The sequence below is a fragment of the Olea europaea genome, chromosome 9, assembly GCF_002742605.1.
Source record: "Olea europaea var. sylvestris chromosome 9, O_europaea_v1, whole genome shotgun sequence".
NCBI classification, from domain to species: domain Eukaryota; kingdom Viridiplantae; phylum Streptophyta; class Magnoliopsida; order Lamiales; family Oleaceae; genus Olea; species Olea europaea.
The window spans coordinates 13,504,859-13,525,464 of NC_036245.1; the positions used below are offsets into that span (position 1 = coordinate 13,504,859).

General features: G+C 34.6%; 3 protein-coding genes across 3 annotated transcripts; 1 reads left to right on the top strand and 2 right to left on the bottom strand.

The window, feature by feature from the left end:
• Positions 1–874: 874 nt before the first annotated feature.
• On the bottom strand, positions 875–2,108 carry LOC111399735 (thaumatin-like protein). Its single transcript, XM_023027206.1, has 2 exons — positions 1,846–2,108; positions 875–1,711 (listed from the first exon to the last, which is right to left on the bottom strand). The coding sequence occupies exons 1-2, from the start codon at positions 1,907–1,909 to the stop codon at positions 1,032–1,034; spliced, it is 744 nt and encodes a 247-aa protein (XP_022882974.1). The 5' UTR covers positions 1,910–2,108; the 3' UTR covers positions 875–1,031.
• A 10,890-nt stretch (positions 2,109–12,998) lies between these two features.
• On the top strand, positions 12,999–16,681 carry LOC111399736. The gene is made up of 12 exons (XM_023027207.1): positions 12,999–13,335; positions 13,443–13,554; positions 13,677–13,750; positions 13,885–13,931; positions 14,027–14,180; positions 14,269–14,313; positions 14,432–14,636; positions 14,725–14,786; positions 14,868–14,968; positions 15,329–15,383; positions 15,461–15,508; positions 16,203–16,681. Exons 1-12 carry the CDS (start codon positions 13,125–13,127, stop codon positions 16,379–16,381), a joined length of 1,293 nt encoding a protein of 430 aa, XP_022882975.1. The 5' UTR covers positions 12,999–13,124; the 3' UTR covers positions 16,382–16,681.
• Positions 16,682–17,806: 1,125 nt separating this feature from the next.
• On the bottom strand, positions 17,807–20,056 carry LOC111400069 (cyclin-D2-2-like). The gene is made up of 5 exons (XM_023027522.1): positions 19,792–20,056; positions 19,606–19,692; positions 18,477–19,515; positions 18,268–18,383; positions 17,807–18,188 (listed from the first exon to the last, which is right to left on the bottom strand). Exons 3-5 carry the CDS (start codon positions 18,634–18,636, stop codon positions 17,934–17,936), a joined length of 531 nt encoding a protein of 176 aa, XP_022883290.1. The 5' UTR covers positions 18,637–19,515; positions 19,606–19,692; positions 19,792–20,056; the 3' UTR covers positions 17,807–17,933.
• Positions 20,057–20,606: the final 550 nt, after the last annotated feature.

Genomic DNA, 20,606 nt, shown 5'->3' on the forward strand with positions numbered 1-20,606 from the left:
CCTGTTATAATGAACCATCAGCCCTTTGTGAGGAGATTCTTGCCCTCCCAGGAGATGATGCACTTCCACCGGAGGTTGCCAGCAAGCATTTTGAACCACCACTTACAGCTTGGGCTGCTAACCGGATCGAGATACAAAACCATAGTTATGAGAAGATGGAAAACCAATATTAATATGTTTTGGACCCCCAGCTAACAATGTTTCCTAATGCTGTAATTGGAGTGGTAGGTGAATTGAGAAATCCGTTTGCTCAGTTTCGCTTTTCTTTTTTGTCTTAAATGTATTTTATAAATCTACTACATTTGTCTTACAAACAAAATCACAAATGGAAGTCTTTTCTTAATCCTGCAAAAGCAAATTATGTTCCTTATTTTCGTGAATGGTATGGGAATCATTAGATTTTCTTTTAAAATGAATTTTCTGATGTAAAGTAGCGCGTTTTGTTACTGCAATAAATTGGTTCCTCTCTTAGTTTTAACATGTTTTGCTTTTTGTAATTTACAATAATTTACCTGGTGACGAAACTATTCTATTTTTTTAGCAACAGACTGAGTTGTAATATGCTTCTTGTTTGGTTATCCTATTCCTACTCACACATGCTTGATAAATGGGTAGCCCGTTTTATGTATGATAAAATTTTCTGTGTTCCGATGGGAGGCAAGTCCAATTCACGATCAGATAACATGCTATGGAAAGGGTGATCATGCCGATCAACTGCTGTATATCAGGTTAGTATCTTAGTATTTGGATACGTAGCCTAAATGTTTTGAGCACATATGACTTTCTTTTGGTTTCACTTCAAATTGTTATTGCTCGAGTTTCTTCATGTTTTTCCCAGTTTCAAACCATATTCTTTGTAGTTGAGAGCGTCAAGTGTTGTTAATCAACTATTCAGTTCTCTTACAAAAGTAAAACACATGCTACAATGTAAGAAAGCTTCAGCTGATTGAACATTTTTCAACACATTTAACCACTGATATTCAATCTTCTACTACATCAGCCTTGAAGTTATTTATTTCTTCTTGTGATCCTCATTTTGGAGGGCAGAAAGTGATAACGTACCTCGAAGCTCTGCATTTATTAAGGCTTGAAGAATCATCAAATGCGTAACTATAAGCCTTTGGACAAATAGCCTTGAACAGATTTGCAAACAGTGTTGGTTTGCAGGTTTTAGGATTTGAGTACTCTCCCGTGCAACAGTACTTGGCCGATTGCATGGCCAAGCACGCACTCTTGCACCCGATCACCTTGTCTCCTGCCTTAACCTCCAATGCCGATGGACAACATATGTTCAGGTCAACTTCACACGAAGCCACACCACACCCAATTCCTCCCCCAACAGGCTTCATTGATACTGGCAAATTGAAGCCGTCGACTAAACTAACATCGTAAAAATGTAGTGGGGAAGTTGATGTCCCTAGTGTCATTTCCACCACTGTTGCAGGTGGCACGCCGCCTAATCCCTGGCAGTGTAGTTGTCCATTACAGTCTCCGGTGGCACACGAGCCTTTTCCATATGCATTGAAGTTGCAATCTTGCCTTCCCCACACTCTTCCCGACCATTTCTCTGGCACATCGATAACTACTTCCTGGCCACTAGTCAGTAGAAATCCACCATCTTTCAGGGTTTGTATGCCTGCGCCGCCTTGTATTCCTGGCCATACCCTCTCCTTACAGTTGTTCACCAATATGAGTTGATGACCAATCCCACCTGCAAATTGAAAACATGAAGATAAAAGAGTTAAAACAATTCTATCTTTCGATTAAGCAAGAAAATGCATACAAGAAAACTTTCAACTTCTTTTTTCCATGGTCTTTAGACAGAAAGGCAGAAAAAAACTATACTTGTTCTAGTGAGAAATAGGAATATGCAGACAATGATGGAGAAAAGAAGTGTGGATATGAACATTTTCAAGGTATTCGGAGGAGTCGAGGAGACGATTTGCAAGGCACAGGTTTCCTATGTTCTGCACTTGTGCTGCAGGATTTAAAGAACCAACCTTTTGTGGAGGAGAAATTCTAGTAAATCATCGAGGGAACAATTTATGTTTATTTAATTTCTCCTTTTTTCACTTTTTCTCTTTTTAGACAAATGGGTATATATGCATTGCTTCTGATTTGGGATTAGCACTGTAATTACAATATATTATCTGAATCTTTAGTCTTTTACAAAGACTAATCTACCTCTTTATCTCCAGCACCTTCAGTTCTAATCAGATTAATACTAGGGAGAATTCATTAATTAGCCCCTGTTTGATCCCCATTACGTAGAAAAATTAATGGGGGGAATAGTATTTTTTTGAAAAATGAGTGGTTGAAAAAGAATGAAAAGTTTTCGATTTATGTGTAATATTATTTTATAAAAGATTGTGTGGTTGAAAGTAGGAGAGAGAAAAATGAAATATAATAGAATTTAATGTAATGCGGTTCAAACAGGGGCTTAGGCACTTCAAATTTGTATAACAATGGAAAAAGTGGCTGAGTCAGGATTCAAAATCAGTGAGATCATGAGTTAATTAAACGTGATGATATAATAATGTTAAAGATTTTATAGAATGAATTACATTTTTTCTGATCGAATTAAAAGCACGAACTGAACCGTCCTATAAAGTTCGGTTAATAACACAAATGGTCATTGAAATTTGCATAAAAAAAAAAAAAAAAAAAAAAAAAAAAAAAAAAAAAAAAAAAAAAAAAAAAAAAAAAAAAAAAAAAAAAAAAAAAGAGCTTACGAGGTAAGTGAACTTTACTTGTACAGTTGTACCAATATAAATCTTTCATATTCATATATAGTAATTAAAAATTTACCTGAATTTGCGAAGTATGGATGGAAATTGGGATAAGTGATAGAGGAAAAATGAATAAATACTTGAGTTTGTGGAATTTATTTGTTAATTTTTCACCACCATTTTACATTTGTCTGCTCGTTCTCTTACTTCATTTTTTAATTATAAATTCTTATTCTCCAAAAAAGGAAGAAAATCCAAATTTCAGTGGAGGTCTGGAAACCGACTGTCCCCACTTCCATTTGGCCCCCATTATTTGAAATTTTAATGATTGGAAAAGTATTTTTAAAAAAAATATGTGGTTAAAAAAAAGGAAAATTTTGGAATTACGTATAATATTATTTTATTGAAGAATGTATGATTGATAACAAAAAAGAAAAAAATGAATTATAATTTTAATGGGGGGCAGACAGGTACGAACCTTAGTCACACCCTATGCTCGCTTGGAATCATAATATGTTATTTATGACTTAAAATCATATTACAATTATTGTCTCACCTTTGTTTTCTTCTTTTATTATTGCTTCTTCTTCTATTAGACACATGCTCCGTTTGGTGGTAATTTTTTATTCGAAAAAATTGATTTTTTGATCGTTATTTTATTATACAAATCGTCATTTATGATTTCTTCATTCACAAGCGAGATCCACCTTTTTCTCTAACAGTCAAAAAATCAATTCTCATAATCACTTCCGAACTTGCTTGACAATATGCAATTTATTTGCAACAAGACTTCTTTATTATTCAACTCGAAAAGATTGGACTTAACAAGAGGCAAGTTGAACATAACTTGTGCTGTAAGATACTATAACAGTAACAATCTTGTTGATCATGCAAAGGGAAATCTATGGAATATTGAGGATTTTTATCCTCCCAGCTTTAGATGACTTGTAGTACAAGCTTCTCTTCTCATAGTGAAAGCAAAAGTGACATAAAAATTATTCTCACGAGTTTGCATGTCTTTGAAAGAGTAAACCTTACGAGTTATTGTAAGTATTAGGTACTGGATCCAATCGATTTAGGTTGTAAACGCTTTTAATATGTTTAATGCATTTGATTTTGGTGAGATCTATCATTTATTTAAATTAATTTTGTGATAAATAATATTAAATAATAGAATCCGAAAATCCAATTTTAAGTGATCTGTTAATCACAAGAAATTGTGATTGTAAGATACAAATTACATATAATTGGATCTTGAATAAACCATGGTCGTAAGTAATAATGAGATACGGATATCGTTAATACAATTAGACCATCACGTGTGACATTTCTTACTTGTGAAGTAAGTAGCTGATCTCACGAGTTAAAGTGTGGTGACATTTAAATGAACACGTGGATATTTTGTTATAGAACAAAACATTGGAAACCCGCTAAGAGATTCCACATGGATAACTATCTGAGTGTCAGTGGTTAATCTCTAACGTTCGGTAATGAAATTGGTCCTACAACTTGAGGTCATCATAGTACCTTATATGAGGACAGTCATATTTTGACGTTGTTGGATGTTGCTCTGCCAAGGGCCGCTAATATGACATCGTTCGGGTATGTCAAGAACCATATGAAGGTTGTGAATGATCAATAGAAAATTCGTCACTCTTAGATAGTAAGAGATTGTGATCTGCATTTCATTCACTTAAGTCAATAATGAAATCCTTGGCCAAAGTGTACATATAAGTCGAAAAGAGTTTTCGACTCATATTGACTTAATAGAAGAATGAAAGATATGATCGATAATCGAGATTGACACACTTCCATATCTCGTAGTTGATCGGATCATATTGACGAAAAGATTATAATTTCATGGTAAACGAACAGTTTTGGTTTTCTCATACCACGTGACATTTTCCGTCACATATGTTGCCCTGATACATTACCAGATGTCAATCTGGGACGACGAGTGCGAATCTGTGATAAATTAAAAGAGTGTTTAATTTATCAGTTTTGATTAGATCAAAATAATATTTTACGTCGTTAGGCATCGTGGTCGGGAACCTAATGGGTCGCACACAAAAGAGAATTGATAGGTTGCAAATTCTCAATTGATTAATTTAACAATCGTTGGATAAATTAATTAATTGGATTTGTTATTTATATTCCCGAATTAATTAATTGGATTGATTAATTCACGGACCGGGTTTAATTAAATGGATTAATTAAACAATGGACCGGATCGGACCGAGCCCGTTTGGATTTATATAAATACATTACTAGAGTTTGAGATCCATGAGGTTTTCATTATTCTTGCTGGCACAAGAGGAAAACCCTAGCAGTTGCAGTCTATTCTCTGTGTGGATTTCATTGGAGGCTGGACAATTGGACAGCTGTGGGAGGTAGATTCAAGCTGCTGGAAAAAAATAACGCGAAGGAGTTTGCAAATTAATAGAAAATGTATATTTCTTATCACAATTTTTATCTAAATACAAAATCGAATCCTGAATGGGAATTGAAATTTGTTAAATTCCGCTGTGCATGTTTAAGTAAATTCCCAACAGTTATAACAAAGTATTGCAAGTTGTCGTGAAGGCAAAGCAATTGTGTCGATTTTATAAAATGGATTTTTATAGTCTCTATCTCGTTCATGAACAAGATAGGGGGAAAATAAAAATCATAATATTTCAATATTATTAAGCCCCTGTTTGATGACCATCATTTTGAGGGGGGGGGGGGATAATGTTTTGAATAATGATTTTTTTAAAGAATGTATAGTTAAAAAGTAGGAAAATATTTTGTGTTTACATGCAAAATATTTTATTGTGTGAACGTGTAATTGAAAATTAGTATAATTAACGAGTTTTATTTTAAAGGGAGACAAATAGGGGTTAAGTCTTTAGGACTCTTAAAGAAAAGTTGTGTTCAAATATTAAAACGGGGCATGTAATTTAATTCGATACAAGTGAAGGAGTTTATCATTCGCAAATCCTTCTTTATATATTCATGTCACGTTGAAAACAAAACAAGAAAGAGAGTAGGTTCAACACATGGAGAAGGATTTGCAATGGCAAAGATTATTTACCTTCTTGTTTTTAGCAGTATGTTAAGAGTCCTTCAAAATAAAAAAAGACAAGGGTGTAATTAGGAATGGACAAAAAAGACCCATGAACCAGACCCAACAAGACAATCCAACCCGATTTGAGTCAGTTTGGGTCGAGCTCACGACAAGGAGGTACATTTTTCTACCTAATTGGAAACAAATGTCCGAGCTCAAGTTTAAACAAAGACAGTCCTAACTATAGGTGAGGTAGGTGATCGTCTAAAGTTCCACTTCGGTAAGAGTACCAAAAAAATTATTAATTTTTCATTTTACATATATTTTCACACACACACACACACACACACACACACAAACATATATGGTCCCATATTTGAAATTGGTCTAAGACCTCCAAAATTTCAGGGCCGGCCTTGAGTTTAAAGAATTAAAATGGAGCGTGGATCCTGGTTTTGCATTCTCATTAGAAGATATAGATTCAAGTTTGTTGGAAATCTGAATTACATAAATTAGGCAAGGAAAGGATGGCGGAGTGCAAAAGGAAAATTTTCAATTCATCTTCAATTTTTAGGTTTTATATTTAGGAAGCGTTCGAGGTTTTGATGAAAGACAAAAAGTCGAATTCCAATGATGATCTAATCAACAATAAATTTGACACCGACGACAATCTAAAAAATATATTCATTTATGACAAAAATTTTAATTAGTATCAAAATATTTTTTTTGAGAAAATTACTTAAAATGTCCACTTTCAGATATTCATTTCCAAAAATGTCCACTTTCACAAATCCTTGCAAAAATGTCTATTTTGGAATATTTTGGATCAAAATACCCATGTGAACAATTTATGATTTCACACAAAGACAAGAAATGAACATTTTTGCAAAAATTTTAGTGGCCAATAAATTTTTGAAATATAATCTGTCATATTTATTTCAAAAATGCGCATGTCAAATCATAATTAATGTTACTTTTCTCATTGATACAGAAACATAATAAATTACATTTCAAATGTAGAAAAATATTATGTTCAAAATGAAATGTCATTCTAGATATTTAAAATATCGAGAACAATGTTTGAAATGTCGAGAACATTAATATTGTAATTTGACATGTGTACTTTTAAAATATAAATGGGATACAAATGTCGAGAATTACATTTGAAATGTCGATAACATCATTTTAATGTAACTTCTCATGGAAGCTACATCTCGAAATCTGCAACAAATTGAAAAAATAAATAAATTGCTCCTTTTTTTCGTTAAGCGCATAATAGACAGTTTAGTGCTAAATTTAAAAAGTCGACATTTTTAAATTGACACACAAGAAATTAGATATTTTTGAAAATACTCCTATTTTTTTATGTAAACTTTGAATATGGTTATATAAACATTCAAAATAACTTTTTATTCGTTCATAAAAGTTCAAAAGTATTATTCAATTATCGACCTTTATTTTCGGGTCATTGGCACAAAACGTCCCCACCTTTCATTTTTTTGGCATTTTTATCCTTATTTCAACGTTTGGTTGCGCAAAACGTCATTTTCTCTATTTTTGAACGTAAAATGACCATTATACCCTCTTATTTACAACAAAGAACCAAAAAAGAAAAGAAAAATAAAGCACAGGTTGCAATCATACTCCCCAACGTTTTGAAAAAATATTAATCAGTCCAATAAATTATAAAAATTAGAAAAATCATCTCTTTCTTCTCTCATCTCTCTCTTCCTCCCTTTCTCCTCCACCACCAAAACTCCACCCTCCGGTCAACATGGGCACGGGACCAATATACCACCTTGAAGCTCTCACTTCTTTCTTCGAAACCCACCCAAACTCCAGCCATAACTCCAATTGATTTGGCCGAAAATTGAAGCCAAAATAGGCTGCCGAAAACATATTTAAACAACAAAATCAAAAACCCAAATATGGATAATCAAAAACCCAACCTCCGTCCACCCTAGCCGTCAGACCAACATATCACCTTGAAGCCCTCATTGCCCTCCTTACAACTCACCCAACCGCCAGCCCCAATTTCGACAAATTTGATCGAAATTTTGAACCAAAACCAGATGAACATGCACCAAAATCTTGTCAGAAAATCAGTTTTCGACGACACCGATGTATACCCACTCCACTACACACCTATAGACGCCCCATGACATCAAACAAATCAAAAAAAAAAAAAAAATCCAAAGATGCAGAATTTTTCCTCCACAGCGCAGTCGGCCCCCTCTACCATGAATTTCAACGCTGACAATGTAACTCCCGATAGCGGACCACAACCACTAGCATCGCCCCACCATGGCGCATCCACCAATCATATGGGTCTTGCCCAATTTCGAATGATCACAGACAGAGTGCTTGGAGTTTGTTGTTTAAATATGTTTTGGGCAGCCTATTTTGGCTTCAATTTTTGGCCAAATCGATTGGAGTTATGATCGAAGTTTGGGTGCATTTCGAAGAGGGAAGTGATGACTTTAAGATGGTATGTTAGTCCGGTGCCCAAGGTGGCTGGGGTGGAGTTTTGGTGGTGGAGGAAGAGGGTAGGAAGAGGGAGAGAAGAGAAGAAAGAGATGATTTTTTTTTTAATTTTTATAATTTATTGGACTGATTTATATTTTTTCAAAACGTCCGGGACTATGATTGCAATCTGCACTTTATTTTTTTTTCTTTTTTGGTTTGTTGTTTTAAATAAGAGGGTATAATTATCATTTTACGTTCAAAAATAGGGAAAAGGACGTTTTGCGCAACCAAACGTTGAAATAAGGGTAAAATGTCAAAAAATTGAAAGGTAGGGACATTTTCCACAATCAACATGAAAGGTAGGGACGTTTTGTGCCAATTACATTTTATTTTCTACCTATTTATAAATAGAATCGTTTAAAAACTCTTACTGAATATGGATTTGGGCCAGTTATTAGAACAGACATTTTGTCTGGGTAAATAATTGGGTTGGGCTTACCAGTCTATTTAAAGTGGTGCAATTGAATTGATGAGTAGGCCTGGGCATGGTTTGGTTTGGGTCGGTTTCTACCTCAACCCGAAACCAAAACCAAATTAGTCAATTTGAAAAAATTTCAATTCAAATCAACTCACTCTATCTTTTAAACCAAACCAAACAAATCCAAATTGAATCAATTCGGTTTGATTTGGTTTGGTTTGTCGGTTTAGACTTTCAAATATTATCGCATAATAAAAAATAAAAAGTCATGCAAAAAATAATATATGCCATTCAAGTTAACCACTCACACTGACATAGTCAATAACCAACACATAACCATAACCAAACCGAATATTCATCAAGCTTTTTTTCCATCCCATTATAATCCAAAGCCAAGAGTTTATGTTACAAAAAAGAAACTCAAGCACAAAAAATAAATTTTGTTAACATCTAATGTATAGTCTCGAGGAAAATAAAATGTCCAGGAAAGTGAAATCGAAGTTCCAAAAGTTGTCTACCAAGCCCAGCCATCATTTTGAATTACCTTTACCTACAAAACGTGGTAACTTAAATTATATTTCATTGTAAAGATATGATCAAATGCGATGCAAAACAATAAAATTACCTTACACAAACACATAAATGACTTATTTATCTTTGATGTTCGAATCTTCATCCATTTTCGTTACTTCCGAAAGATCTAAAAAATAAAATGATTCAATTAGTAGTAAATGAATTTGAAACACATGTAATTAACACACTAAATGAAATAGTTAATTAGTAATTACCTTCATCCAATTTATTATAATACTCTACATCCTCCATATAAAATTTGTTTTCGCTTGGAGTAGATTTGAGCCAATTTTGAGTGCAAACTAAAATCTCGACCATCTTGGCAGTTAAAGAACTACAAAATGGGTCTAGAATTTTTCCCCCCATACTGAAAGCACTTTCTGAAGCCACCGTAGACGCTTGATTGCCAACACATCTTTTGCAAGTTTGGACAATGTTTTATACTTACTTCTATGTACCTTCCACCAATCAAGGACATCAAACTCCTTCTTCTCTATATCTTCACAAGCATCCAATAAATATCTTTCCAAGTTATTTTTCATCTTAACTGAATCTTTTGCTACTTGTTGTTCCTTAAACTTGGAAATACGAGTAGAAGATGCACTACATGTGGAACTGACTTGACTTGTAGAAGATAACCCACTTGCAGATGTCCATTGATACTTGACTGCTTTGTGGACTTCCCTCATACATCACATACCAGTCATAAATAGAAAACAAATTTTCCCTCAATGTTTGGGTCATTGTACTAGCCAATTTTTTATCATTATAAATATCACAAAAACAATACTGAACATAATCCAATTTATATATGGGATCAAGCATGGTAGTAATCAACAACATTTGACATTGTCCATATTTCCCTAATACTTATCAAAATTTCTCTTCATATTAGTAGTCATTTCACCTAAAAGATAATTTTCACTTAAACTACAATATGCTAAATCTGCTACAAGTGAACGTACTTCATGAAGATAAATTGTGGAGCTAATATGTAATGAAGTACTGAACTTTAAAGTGATTTCATAAAACCCTTTAAGAAATTTGACAAAAATAGATGTATTTTTTCCAATCACTTACTAAAGGGGGTTCACCGCTTCTTCTACTATCATCATCCTCTCGAAAATAATTTAAGTAATGTCCATCCTCCTCTTCTAAGTGCTTGAAAGGATTTTGATATTTCAAAGCAGCCTCCAACATTAAATAGGTAGAATTCCACCTTGTAGGCATATCTAGAAACACAAGTGATTTTGATTCGATCTTTTCTTTAGTTGCACACTCTTTCAATTTTTCGTATCTAGCAGGCGACGATTTTACATACTTCACTGCATTACGAATACTAACTATTGAATCATGTGCTTCATTCAACCCCTCACACACTATCAAGTTAATGATATGTGCACAACATCTCATGTGCAAATATTTTCCATCCAAAACACACCCATCATTATCCCCAACCAATCATCTTCCTTATAAGATATGAAATAACCGTTTCATTTGACTAGCGTTGTCCACCGTGATTGTAAACACCTTGTCAAGGCCCCACTCATGCCAGCAACTTTCTATAACCTTGCCGATGGTTTCACCCTTGTGATTAGGTATCACACAAAAATTCAAAATTCTTTTCTTAATCATCCAATTAGAGTCAACATAATGGACTGTAAGATATATATAATTTATATTTTGAATGGATGTCCAAGTATTTGTAGTAAGTGAAACTCTTTGACGTTGAGTAGTAAGGTTCTTTCTCAACTCTAAATTCTCACTCAAATATAGTTGGTAAATATCCCTCACACTAGTCCTACGCGATGGAGGATCAAATTTAGGACAAGCTACACTACAAAAGTGTCTAAATCCCATCCCTTCAACAAAACTAAAAGGTAGTTTATCGATAACCACCATTCTCGTACATGCTAATCTACACGCTTCCTTACTAAACCCATTAGCCACAAGATTGGTCCCACCACCATCAACTTCCCTACCAGGATACTTTTTATAATGTTTATCTAAATGACATCATAAAGTACTAGTCCCATATTTCTTAGCCCCACAAGCATAAGATTGCCCACAATATTTACACTCACACCTAACATCTTCATCTTTTGGATATCCCATTATTGTGAAATGATCCCATACATCTGAAGTTTTCCTGTTATGCTCTCTTCCCTAAACATGATAGTGGAAGTAGAGGAAGATTTGTAATATTTCACCTGGAATTGATGTTGGTGGGGTTTCACCAATGTATTCACACTCATTGTCAATATCCATATTGAAACACCTTGCAGCTACGGGGTCGGACTGTCGGAGTCTCGATGAGTTGAAGTTGATTTCAGGCTTTAGAAGTAATATAGGAGCTAGGAAAAAGTGCTCAAATTTGGATTGTAATGGGAGTTGGAGACGACGACGAGAGATTGGAGAAACCGACTATAATGAGATTAGATTAGGACAATCAAGTGACGGAGGTGATTTGGGAATGAAATCTGTGATTTGGGAAGGGGGGAACCTTAGTGGATTGGGCTGGTTTGGTTCCCCGCTGGTTTGAACCTTCAAACCGTGAACCAACCCAACCCAATTCGGTTTTGCTTAATAAAAACCAAACCAACCCAAAAGATTGAATCAAACCAATCCGAACCGGTTCGATTTGATTGGTTTAGGTGGTTTACCGATTTTTTTTACCCAGCCCTATTGATGAGAGTACTTTTAGCGTGTAGGTGTATTTGTTAGATTTGTTGGATGGGTGGGCCCTTCCATTGTAAGTCTTGAAGAATGACTTTCAGCCCATGGGCCTTTTGTTGTTATGCTTCCTATAAAGGTATGGCTCATAAAGGGAGTATCTGATAAAGGGGCACCCACTCATATGCTTTTGTGTAAAGAAGAAATAAGAGGGAGAACATAAGAAAAATAATTTTAAAGGGTCTTGAACGGGTTTCGATCTTTAAATGGATTTGTTATAGCTACTCAATCTCAAACCTTTTGATGTGTTTCTTTCGGTTGCTTTCTAGCTTTGAACAATCAAAACTACAAAGACACTAGAATAATATTTAGATACGCATTTGTCCAAAAATGCAACCTTCTTTAATTTACATAAAAAAAGCATGCTTTTACATGCACAAATTTGAAAATATCCTCATTTCAACGATTAATCTTAAAAGGTTTTGTATTCAAGTTATATTTAATTCTATGTTATTTTTAACTTCATACTATCTATTTTGAAAGAGTTTGTATCTATTTTATCCATCACGAATTTTTATTGCGTTTCCACTATTTAAACTCAACACCTCTATTTTATAAGAGATCTAATTGAATCCCGTCTATTTTTTTCCTAATCCATTTCCTACTTCTCTACATCTACATCCACATCTTCATCTCATTTTCTACCTTTGCGTGAGCAAACTCCCCACCCCTCATCCTTTCACAATTCCGTTCGTGCACCAACACCAAATCATCTCTCAATGTAGATCTTCTTCGTCTGGGTTTTTCTCCTCCCTTAATGTGTTTGTTTAGTATTGATGTGATACAAAATGAAGTTCACTACTTCGAAATCAATTTTAACTCAACTGAGATCGATTTAAGTATGATGAATTTAGTAATCTTACAAGAAAGAAATCATAATGATGTTAGACATTACACACACACAGACACACTCTTTAATATATAAAATAAATCAAAATATTAATATATAAGGCTATTTTAAAAGAAACCTTGAAAAGAGCACTATAAAATGAGCACAAGAACTTCCAACCGATAAATCCGTTTTCACTTTCGTCAAGGTTCCATCTTTCAAATTCCTGATTGAAAACAGGCTACCCAGAAGAACACCAAAAGAAACAGTATGATCAGTCTCGCGGGTAAACTATCCAGAGCCACGAGAAATGTCCTAGGCCCCTCCTTTTCCCTTCTTAAACCGTCACTGCTGCCACCAATAAAATTAGCGGCGCCACCTCCGATCTATTTTTATGCAAACAATTCCACTTTTACAGCCAACCCGGTTGCCCTTGAAATGATAAACTACGCTATGTCTCTTGCCCGTGGACAGAAAACAGGTGCGCTTACATGAAGTCATTTTCTTGAAATTTGGGTTTTTATTTTTACCTAAATAAATTTATTTGATAGCCTTTATAATGGATGCTTTTTGAAAATGGGATTGCAGAAGACTCGTATGGGAGAGGACTACTAGTATTGGATCAGTGCGAGTCGACTCAACCCGATGACAATTCTAAGGGTTTGGTTGAACTAGCCCGTTCAACCTTATTGTTAGAAAGGTTTTATTTTTGAATTTTTGAAATGTTGTTAAATTGATTTTATTTCTTAGAGACATTTGAAAATCCTGGAGATGTAGCCGGGTTTATTTTTTTCAATTTGTTATTATTTATGGAGGTTTCAGAGGGTCCTATGAGGCGGCCATTGAGAGACTTGAGAGAATTCAAGACTTAAGCTTGCCTTCTGTTGCTATTAAAGGTAATAAAGAACTATTGTTTTAATTTCTTCTTTAGGAAAAGGGAAACAAAGGAGGGAATTTACAAGTATATAGTGCAATTCCTATTGATAGAAAACTGTGATGTTTAAGCAGAATTTACTTGTAATTCTTGTAGTTGCTGCTTCAGAAGCTTTAGTGGGACTTTATCTAGAACAATATCGAGTAAGCCATAGAATGCCCCAGTATATAGAATTGAGCTCCTTTACATTGTTTTATGGGAATTTAAATTTATTCTGAAGTTGTTCCTCTCTATTTAGGAGGATGCTGCATCAGTAGTTGCAGATATAGCCTTGCAGATTTTGGAAACAATCAGACTAGAGATTGGTAATGTGAGTGGCTTCGAGGTTCTAGAGGCTCGTGTTAAAGCATTAAAAGGCCTAGTTGAGCTGATGTGCGGTAATCTCGACTCAGGTGACCATCAAGGATGGAGCACAATTTTTGGATGTCTTCTTGTATTTTTTGTTACTTATGATCTTTCAAATCAATTGTTCCTCCGCAGCGCAGTCATTTTTTGAGGGAGCTCAGGCCGATCGATTTTGCATTGGTAAGGTTTTGTCTTACCAGAGACATTGTAGTATCATTATCCCCCCAACTGGAGAAGTCATTTTTGGAGGAGAAACTATACATTTTGGGATCTGTGCTATTGATATTTTGATGTGCAGGCAATGCTGCTCTTTCTTATGGTGAATTCCTTCATGGCATGCGGAAGTTTTCAGATGCAAAAGAGTTGTATCAGAAGGTAATTCGGGGATTGTCTGAGATTAAAGATGTTGGTGATCCAAACAACCTAGGAGCTTGTAACATGACCTCAGAGGAAGTTGTGGTAGCGGCTACTTGTTCTTTAGGACAGCTTGAAACCCATATGGGGTAATACTAGTTTACTTCTATAACTTGTCATTTATATTGTTTATCCTATTATGTCCTCATAAGTTGAATATGAGTTTCCCCTCTATAGGAATTTTACTGATGCAGAGGAGATGCTGACTGCAACACTGAAGAAAACAGAAGATCGCTTTGGTATGTGTTCTTGATATTCTGCATGGAATTGATAGGTGTATGAAAGATATGATATTTACTGGGCTTTATTGTATGATGTAGGTGCTCAACACCCCAAGGTTGGTGTTATTTTGACGTGCATAGCTCTCATGTATCGACATAAAGCAGCAATGGAGCACTCAAGTTCTCTTCTAATACAGGAGGTTAGAAATTTCATGTCAAGGTTCCAGTGAATGAATACACGGAAAAGTGGATATTAGCTTGTATTATAACTTTTAAGTGCAATTGAATGAGCAAAAATCTTGCACGCTTGTTCAATGTCGGATTTATTCCAGTTTTAAGGGTCTGAATAAAGGATTATTGATATAAGCATTGTTTTTGTTGGACAAAGTTAACACTTCTTTACATTTTCTGTTTGACTTGCCATTTTTATTGTTTTTGGCTTGCTATACATTGATTAATTTGATACAGTAAGAATCACCTTCTTGTTTTGTTCATTTAATTTAACATCATTCAATGTTATGATGATACCTGATTTGCAAATGTCTGGTTTTTGTTTTCAGGGTCTTTATAGAAGGGCAATTGAACTACTTAAAGCTCCACCTTTGGAGATTGATGGTATTTATCCATTATTCTCATTTTCCAGTTGCCCTGTATATAATTCTAAAAAGATGTTAATCTTTCTAATTCCATAGGTTCCAGTGAAAAGGTGGACAGGAAAGACATAATTGCCCTTGCGAGAGGTATTCCTTACCCTCCTTTTTTTTTTTTTTTTTCCTTTTTACTTTCAAATTAAAAATGTGGCTTATATGCTGATGACCCCTGCTCAAAGTTAAAGTCGCACCACAAATATGCAAGAGATTCCTAATTTATGCAGAGCTTTAGCACGAATGACAGATGATTATGGTAATCATATATATTAATAGTAACACAATCTCCTCATTGGAAGAGACGAAAGCTAGCATACTTCTTGTTTCTGCTGCAGTCTGTGGTGGGGATCGGTACAAAATATGAGTTGGAAAATTTTGGTCACTGTAACAATTTTAAGCTACCAAGTCACATAAACTGTCATAAAATTGGAGATTTGTGGGCTTTTTGTATTTTTCTTTTCTTTTGAAGTTTATCTTTGTGGTCAATAGAGTAAGGTGCTTTATTGCGTCCTTGACAAGAAAATTTGTACATTGATTTGTTCTATACATCAAACTGTTTCTTTAAGTTTTTAATCTACAGTTCAAATTATCTTATAATTTCTTGGGCAAAACTTTGATAGGTGGTATTTATCATCGGTATTGTGTTCAACAAGTATCATGTTCACCAAGAATTTCTGATTTGTGATGTTTCCCATGTGATTAATTTGTTGCCAGTTTTATCGAATGTACAAAAGTTCACACTGACAACTTGTTCTGCATTGATCTTCTAAACTATTTGTTTGTGAAGGTGGTTATGCAGAAACACTTCTTGTGCAACAGTCTAGAAAAGCAGAAGGGGAGAAACTGAAACATTGGGCGGAAAATGCATGGAGAAACCGATGGATGTCACTGGCAGATGCATTGGAGTTATCCGAGTCTTCTCCCAAGGTGCCAGTGATAGATGCTCGAATATGCAGGGTCGTGTAGTTTCCTGCAAGTTTTTCAACGCCAGTAAAATGTTTGAGTTGGAGCATTGCGAGGATTGTCATGGCTTTACATCTCTTTATTCCTAATGTGTTATTGCAACATGAAAGTTTGTATGATGCATATCATGATGTTATAACGTTAGTACTAACAATTTATAATGCAGCTCTTATTTCAGTTCCGTGCTTGTTAGTGGATGCATAGAGCTCATTCGTCTAAAAACTTAAGGGCATGTTTGGTATGCCTGTGCTCTATTAGGTGCATTGTATTAGATTGTATAAGGAATAAGGATTAATTTAATTCTATTTTGTGTTTGGTACAAATAATACTGAGATCAAAGAGTAATGCTATTTGCAGTCGCTCACTGTCGCAGTCGTCTTATGTGGTATACATGTGACGGTTAGTGATTTGATACATTAATGTGGTAGTTTTTTATTACCTTGTGTAACAAATAATTAGCCGCCACATGTATGTCACATATGGTAATTGCAATAGTGAGCAATTGAAAATAGCATTATTCGAGATCAAATTAATCGAGGAGCTTATCCACCTTTAATCAATGTGGTGAAAATAATACTTCTTTAATGAGTTGGGCTTTTGGCTGGATTATTAATTCACGAATACTTACAAGCCCAGTCATCGTACCAGCATCCAATCCTCCAATTCCCTAAGCCTCGAGGATAAGTAAATTTATACATGTAAATAAGTAAGCATTAAAATGAATAATTTCTTACTAATTTAAGTTACGAATAAGTAAGTTTCTCATTTATTGATCCCAAAGTCGCTTTCCCTTGCTAGAGCCCTTGTTCAAATATAAAAAACACTAAGGGTGTGTTTGACTACGAATATAAAATTTACCTAGGAAAAAATTAAATTTTAGGCAATTGTATTACCTAGAAATTACTTGTATGAAAATTGTCGATTAAATGTATTTAAGTGATTTTATTTTCAATCTAGAAAATGTAATATTTGTTTATTTTTTATTGGTGAGTACATGAAAGAGGATAGACGAGAAAGAGAAAGAGAGTGAATTGCCCGAAAAGTAAAAATCTACTCCCCTGAAGAAAATAATTTCTATTTTTCTTAAAAATATGATTATATGACCAAAAGTAGGAAAATATTTTTCATGAAAAAATATTAATTAAACAGGACAAAAGTAAGATTTTTTGTGAAAATTGACATTTTTCATGAAAAATATTGATAATCAAACACACTCCAATAGATCTATATGAAATCATGCCTGAATATAAATTTTAACAATTTTCACGTGTTACGGTATTAATTTATCATTCACTTAAAATTGGTTCAAGAAATTATTTGGCCTTCAATTTTCCGTAATCAACTTAGGGTCTGGCTTAACCAATTGATTAAAACCGATATTTTGAACCAATTTCCAACAATTTGGTGACTCAAACAATACATAAACTTTCATTTAAAACTTCAGTTATTGGAGAGGAGAGTCTTATGTTATATTGGTATGTCATTATATCGACAATTGTAGTCGTCATAGCAAATTCTACATTAAAATGAACATAACCTTATTACAACAACACAATTAACATTCACTCCAGAGTGCAGATTCTTGTTCTTCTCTCTTCCTCTTGTTACTTGATCTGAAACTGAAGTTCATCCATGGCTTCTTAAAGAGAAAGAGATCAAGCTGACAGTCATAGATTTTGTCCCACTCCACCTCCAATACTGTTACTGGACTTTCAGGGCTACTGTAATTAGCATTCTGGAACTCTAATATATTGCTGTAATCTATCAATAATTCTTTTTCCATCCAGCTTTGGCATTTGTTCACTTCTTCCTAGATCAAGAACACTAACAGCATCATGCATAATGCATAATAAAATTAGCAGAAGTTCAGAGGGAATAATTAATTTTACCCTTTGATCTTGGGAAATAAATGTGTAGAAATGATCAAGGGATATATCATCTTCAAGTATGCATCTTACTGCAGAAATGGCAATAACAAAAGGCCCGAACTCCAGGAATTTAGAATCTGAACCATTTTATACTCAGACAGATTCAGTCACAAAGGAAATTAAGGGTAAAAGCCCTCAAGTATAAACTGGCGCGAGCTAGTTTTGCATACCTAAAAGGGTATTAAGAAGCAGTTGAGTGACGCGTACGGTTAGATTATCAACAAGGGTTTGGTTTAAGGTATCGATGGTGCGGAATAGCAATTCAATGTAAGAATATGGAGTTGGAGAGTCCATTTTCCATCCTAAAGCCTTCAAGAGAGTCAATTCCATCCGTTGAATCTGCCTTGATGAGAAGTAATGATCTAAACCCTCTACCTGTAGAAATAATGCGACAGATCTGCTTAGTACATGCTATCATATTAGTTAATAGTTTTAACGTATGCTTGCTCTCTAGGATTATCGATCTAGTTCATCCGTTGAGTTTTAAAGTACTTATCATATAACATGTTGTTAACAAGGGCACCGTTGATGTGAAAAAAGAATTTGAATTCAAAATCATTGGTTACTTGTTATACTTTTCTAAGAACAAAAATGAAGTGAAAAGTATTAGGATTCATTTGATATGGTTTATGCTTTTGCTTCTTGTAGATGAGTTTTTTGAGGAAATTACTTTAAAATCTCTTGCAATCAGACAAAACACTTCAAAAAAATTGCCGAAGTTCAAAAACATCTTTGTTGTTTCAAAAATATTTTTTGACTTTTCAAAAGTTATGTCAAATGAACTTTTGTAAAAGAAATTCACATGCATTTTAACTGTGGAAATAAAACTTGGATGTCATGAAATTAGGAGAGAAACTTCGGTGGAACGGTTGCACTAGTGTGCCACCTTGGCTGGTGGCTCACCACACACTCCCAAGGTGTGTGGGCCACCCGCCGAGATGGCGTCGGGCGGGCGCACCATCCACACCAAAGATATAGTCTGAAATTAGAAGGATTTTATAAGTTATGGGATTACAATAAAGAACTTTCAGATGGTGCGCCCGCCTATCAAAGATTTAGTCTGAAATTAGAAGGTTTTATAAGTTATGGGGATTACAATAGAGAACTTTCCTGAAATTCATGCAATGACGCGGTGATTGATTCATTGAATTTAGAGGCAACTGATAAACATGCGATAGAAAGCAGTTCAAACATCCGATATTTCCATCCCTGCAGAAAATTTGTCCAAGGAAACAGTTATTTTTATTTCAAATCTAAAAGTTAAAAATGAAAAAAATGGGAGAAGCATCGATCCCTTACTTGGCACTGAGATATCGAAATAAATCGATCCAGGTAACTCACAGCACCAAAAACAGTTCCAAAAGAGAGATCCATCCGCTTTTGAGCCTCCAATAATTTAACATGCACGTAAAAATATACAAGTACATTCAAGAACGTTTAATATAAAATCAAGGGTTTGGTGCTGTGAGAAAAGAAAATATTTACCTTAATAAGCCAGCAAATAGCCTTAAACCTAGCATGATCAATCAAATGATCAGACTTAATCTGCTTCACATATCCCATTTTCGGCATGTAACTGGGTTCCTTCTCCAGAAAAATCCCTATAGCTTTCTCACAATCTTCCCTGGTGCTATAATCGCTCTTTCTTACATTATAGTACTGATCATTGGCACGTACCCTGTCACGAACAGTGGGTACAGGACTCATAAACCACACCTCATTGCACAGAAGACTTTCCATCTTGTTTTTCCTATTGCAGTTAAAAGAGGGTAGAGATTAAATAGCTGATGGGGGGTGGTCAAGAGCAGGCGAGTGGAGTGGTGAAGAAGTTGGATCATGAGATATAAAAACGAGGACACGTCCCTCATGACAAGGGGTAAATGCTGATGAATTCAGATTTTTTTTTGAGGTTTTTTTTGTGTGCAGTAACCAGTTTCGTGATTACACGAGGATAGCCTGTTCTTGTTCAATTTAATATAGCCAACGAGGATATGTTATTATCTTGCTTCAAGTATTTAGACATTTAGTGCTAACTAACCACACATGCCACCCTTGAAATTTCCATATTTTCCAGCCTTGCAAATTTCATTTTATTTTCTCGTACGATGCATTAGCGTGGGGTACTTTTTAAATTGACTTGGTCAAACAACCAATTTTTCAGTTTGACCATTTTTTTTTTTTTATTCACCACATTGGACTCTTGTCACTAAAAAGACAATTCTACCCTTATTCATGTTTGATAATTACAAAAATATATCAATTCTTTAAAAGACAATAATACCCTTAATAGTTTAAATAAA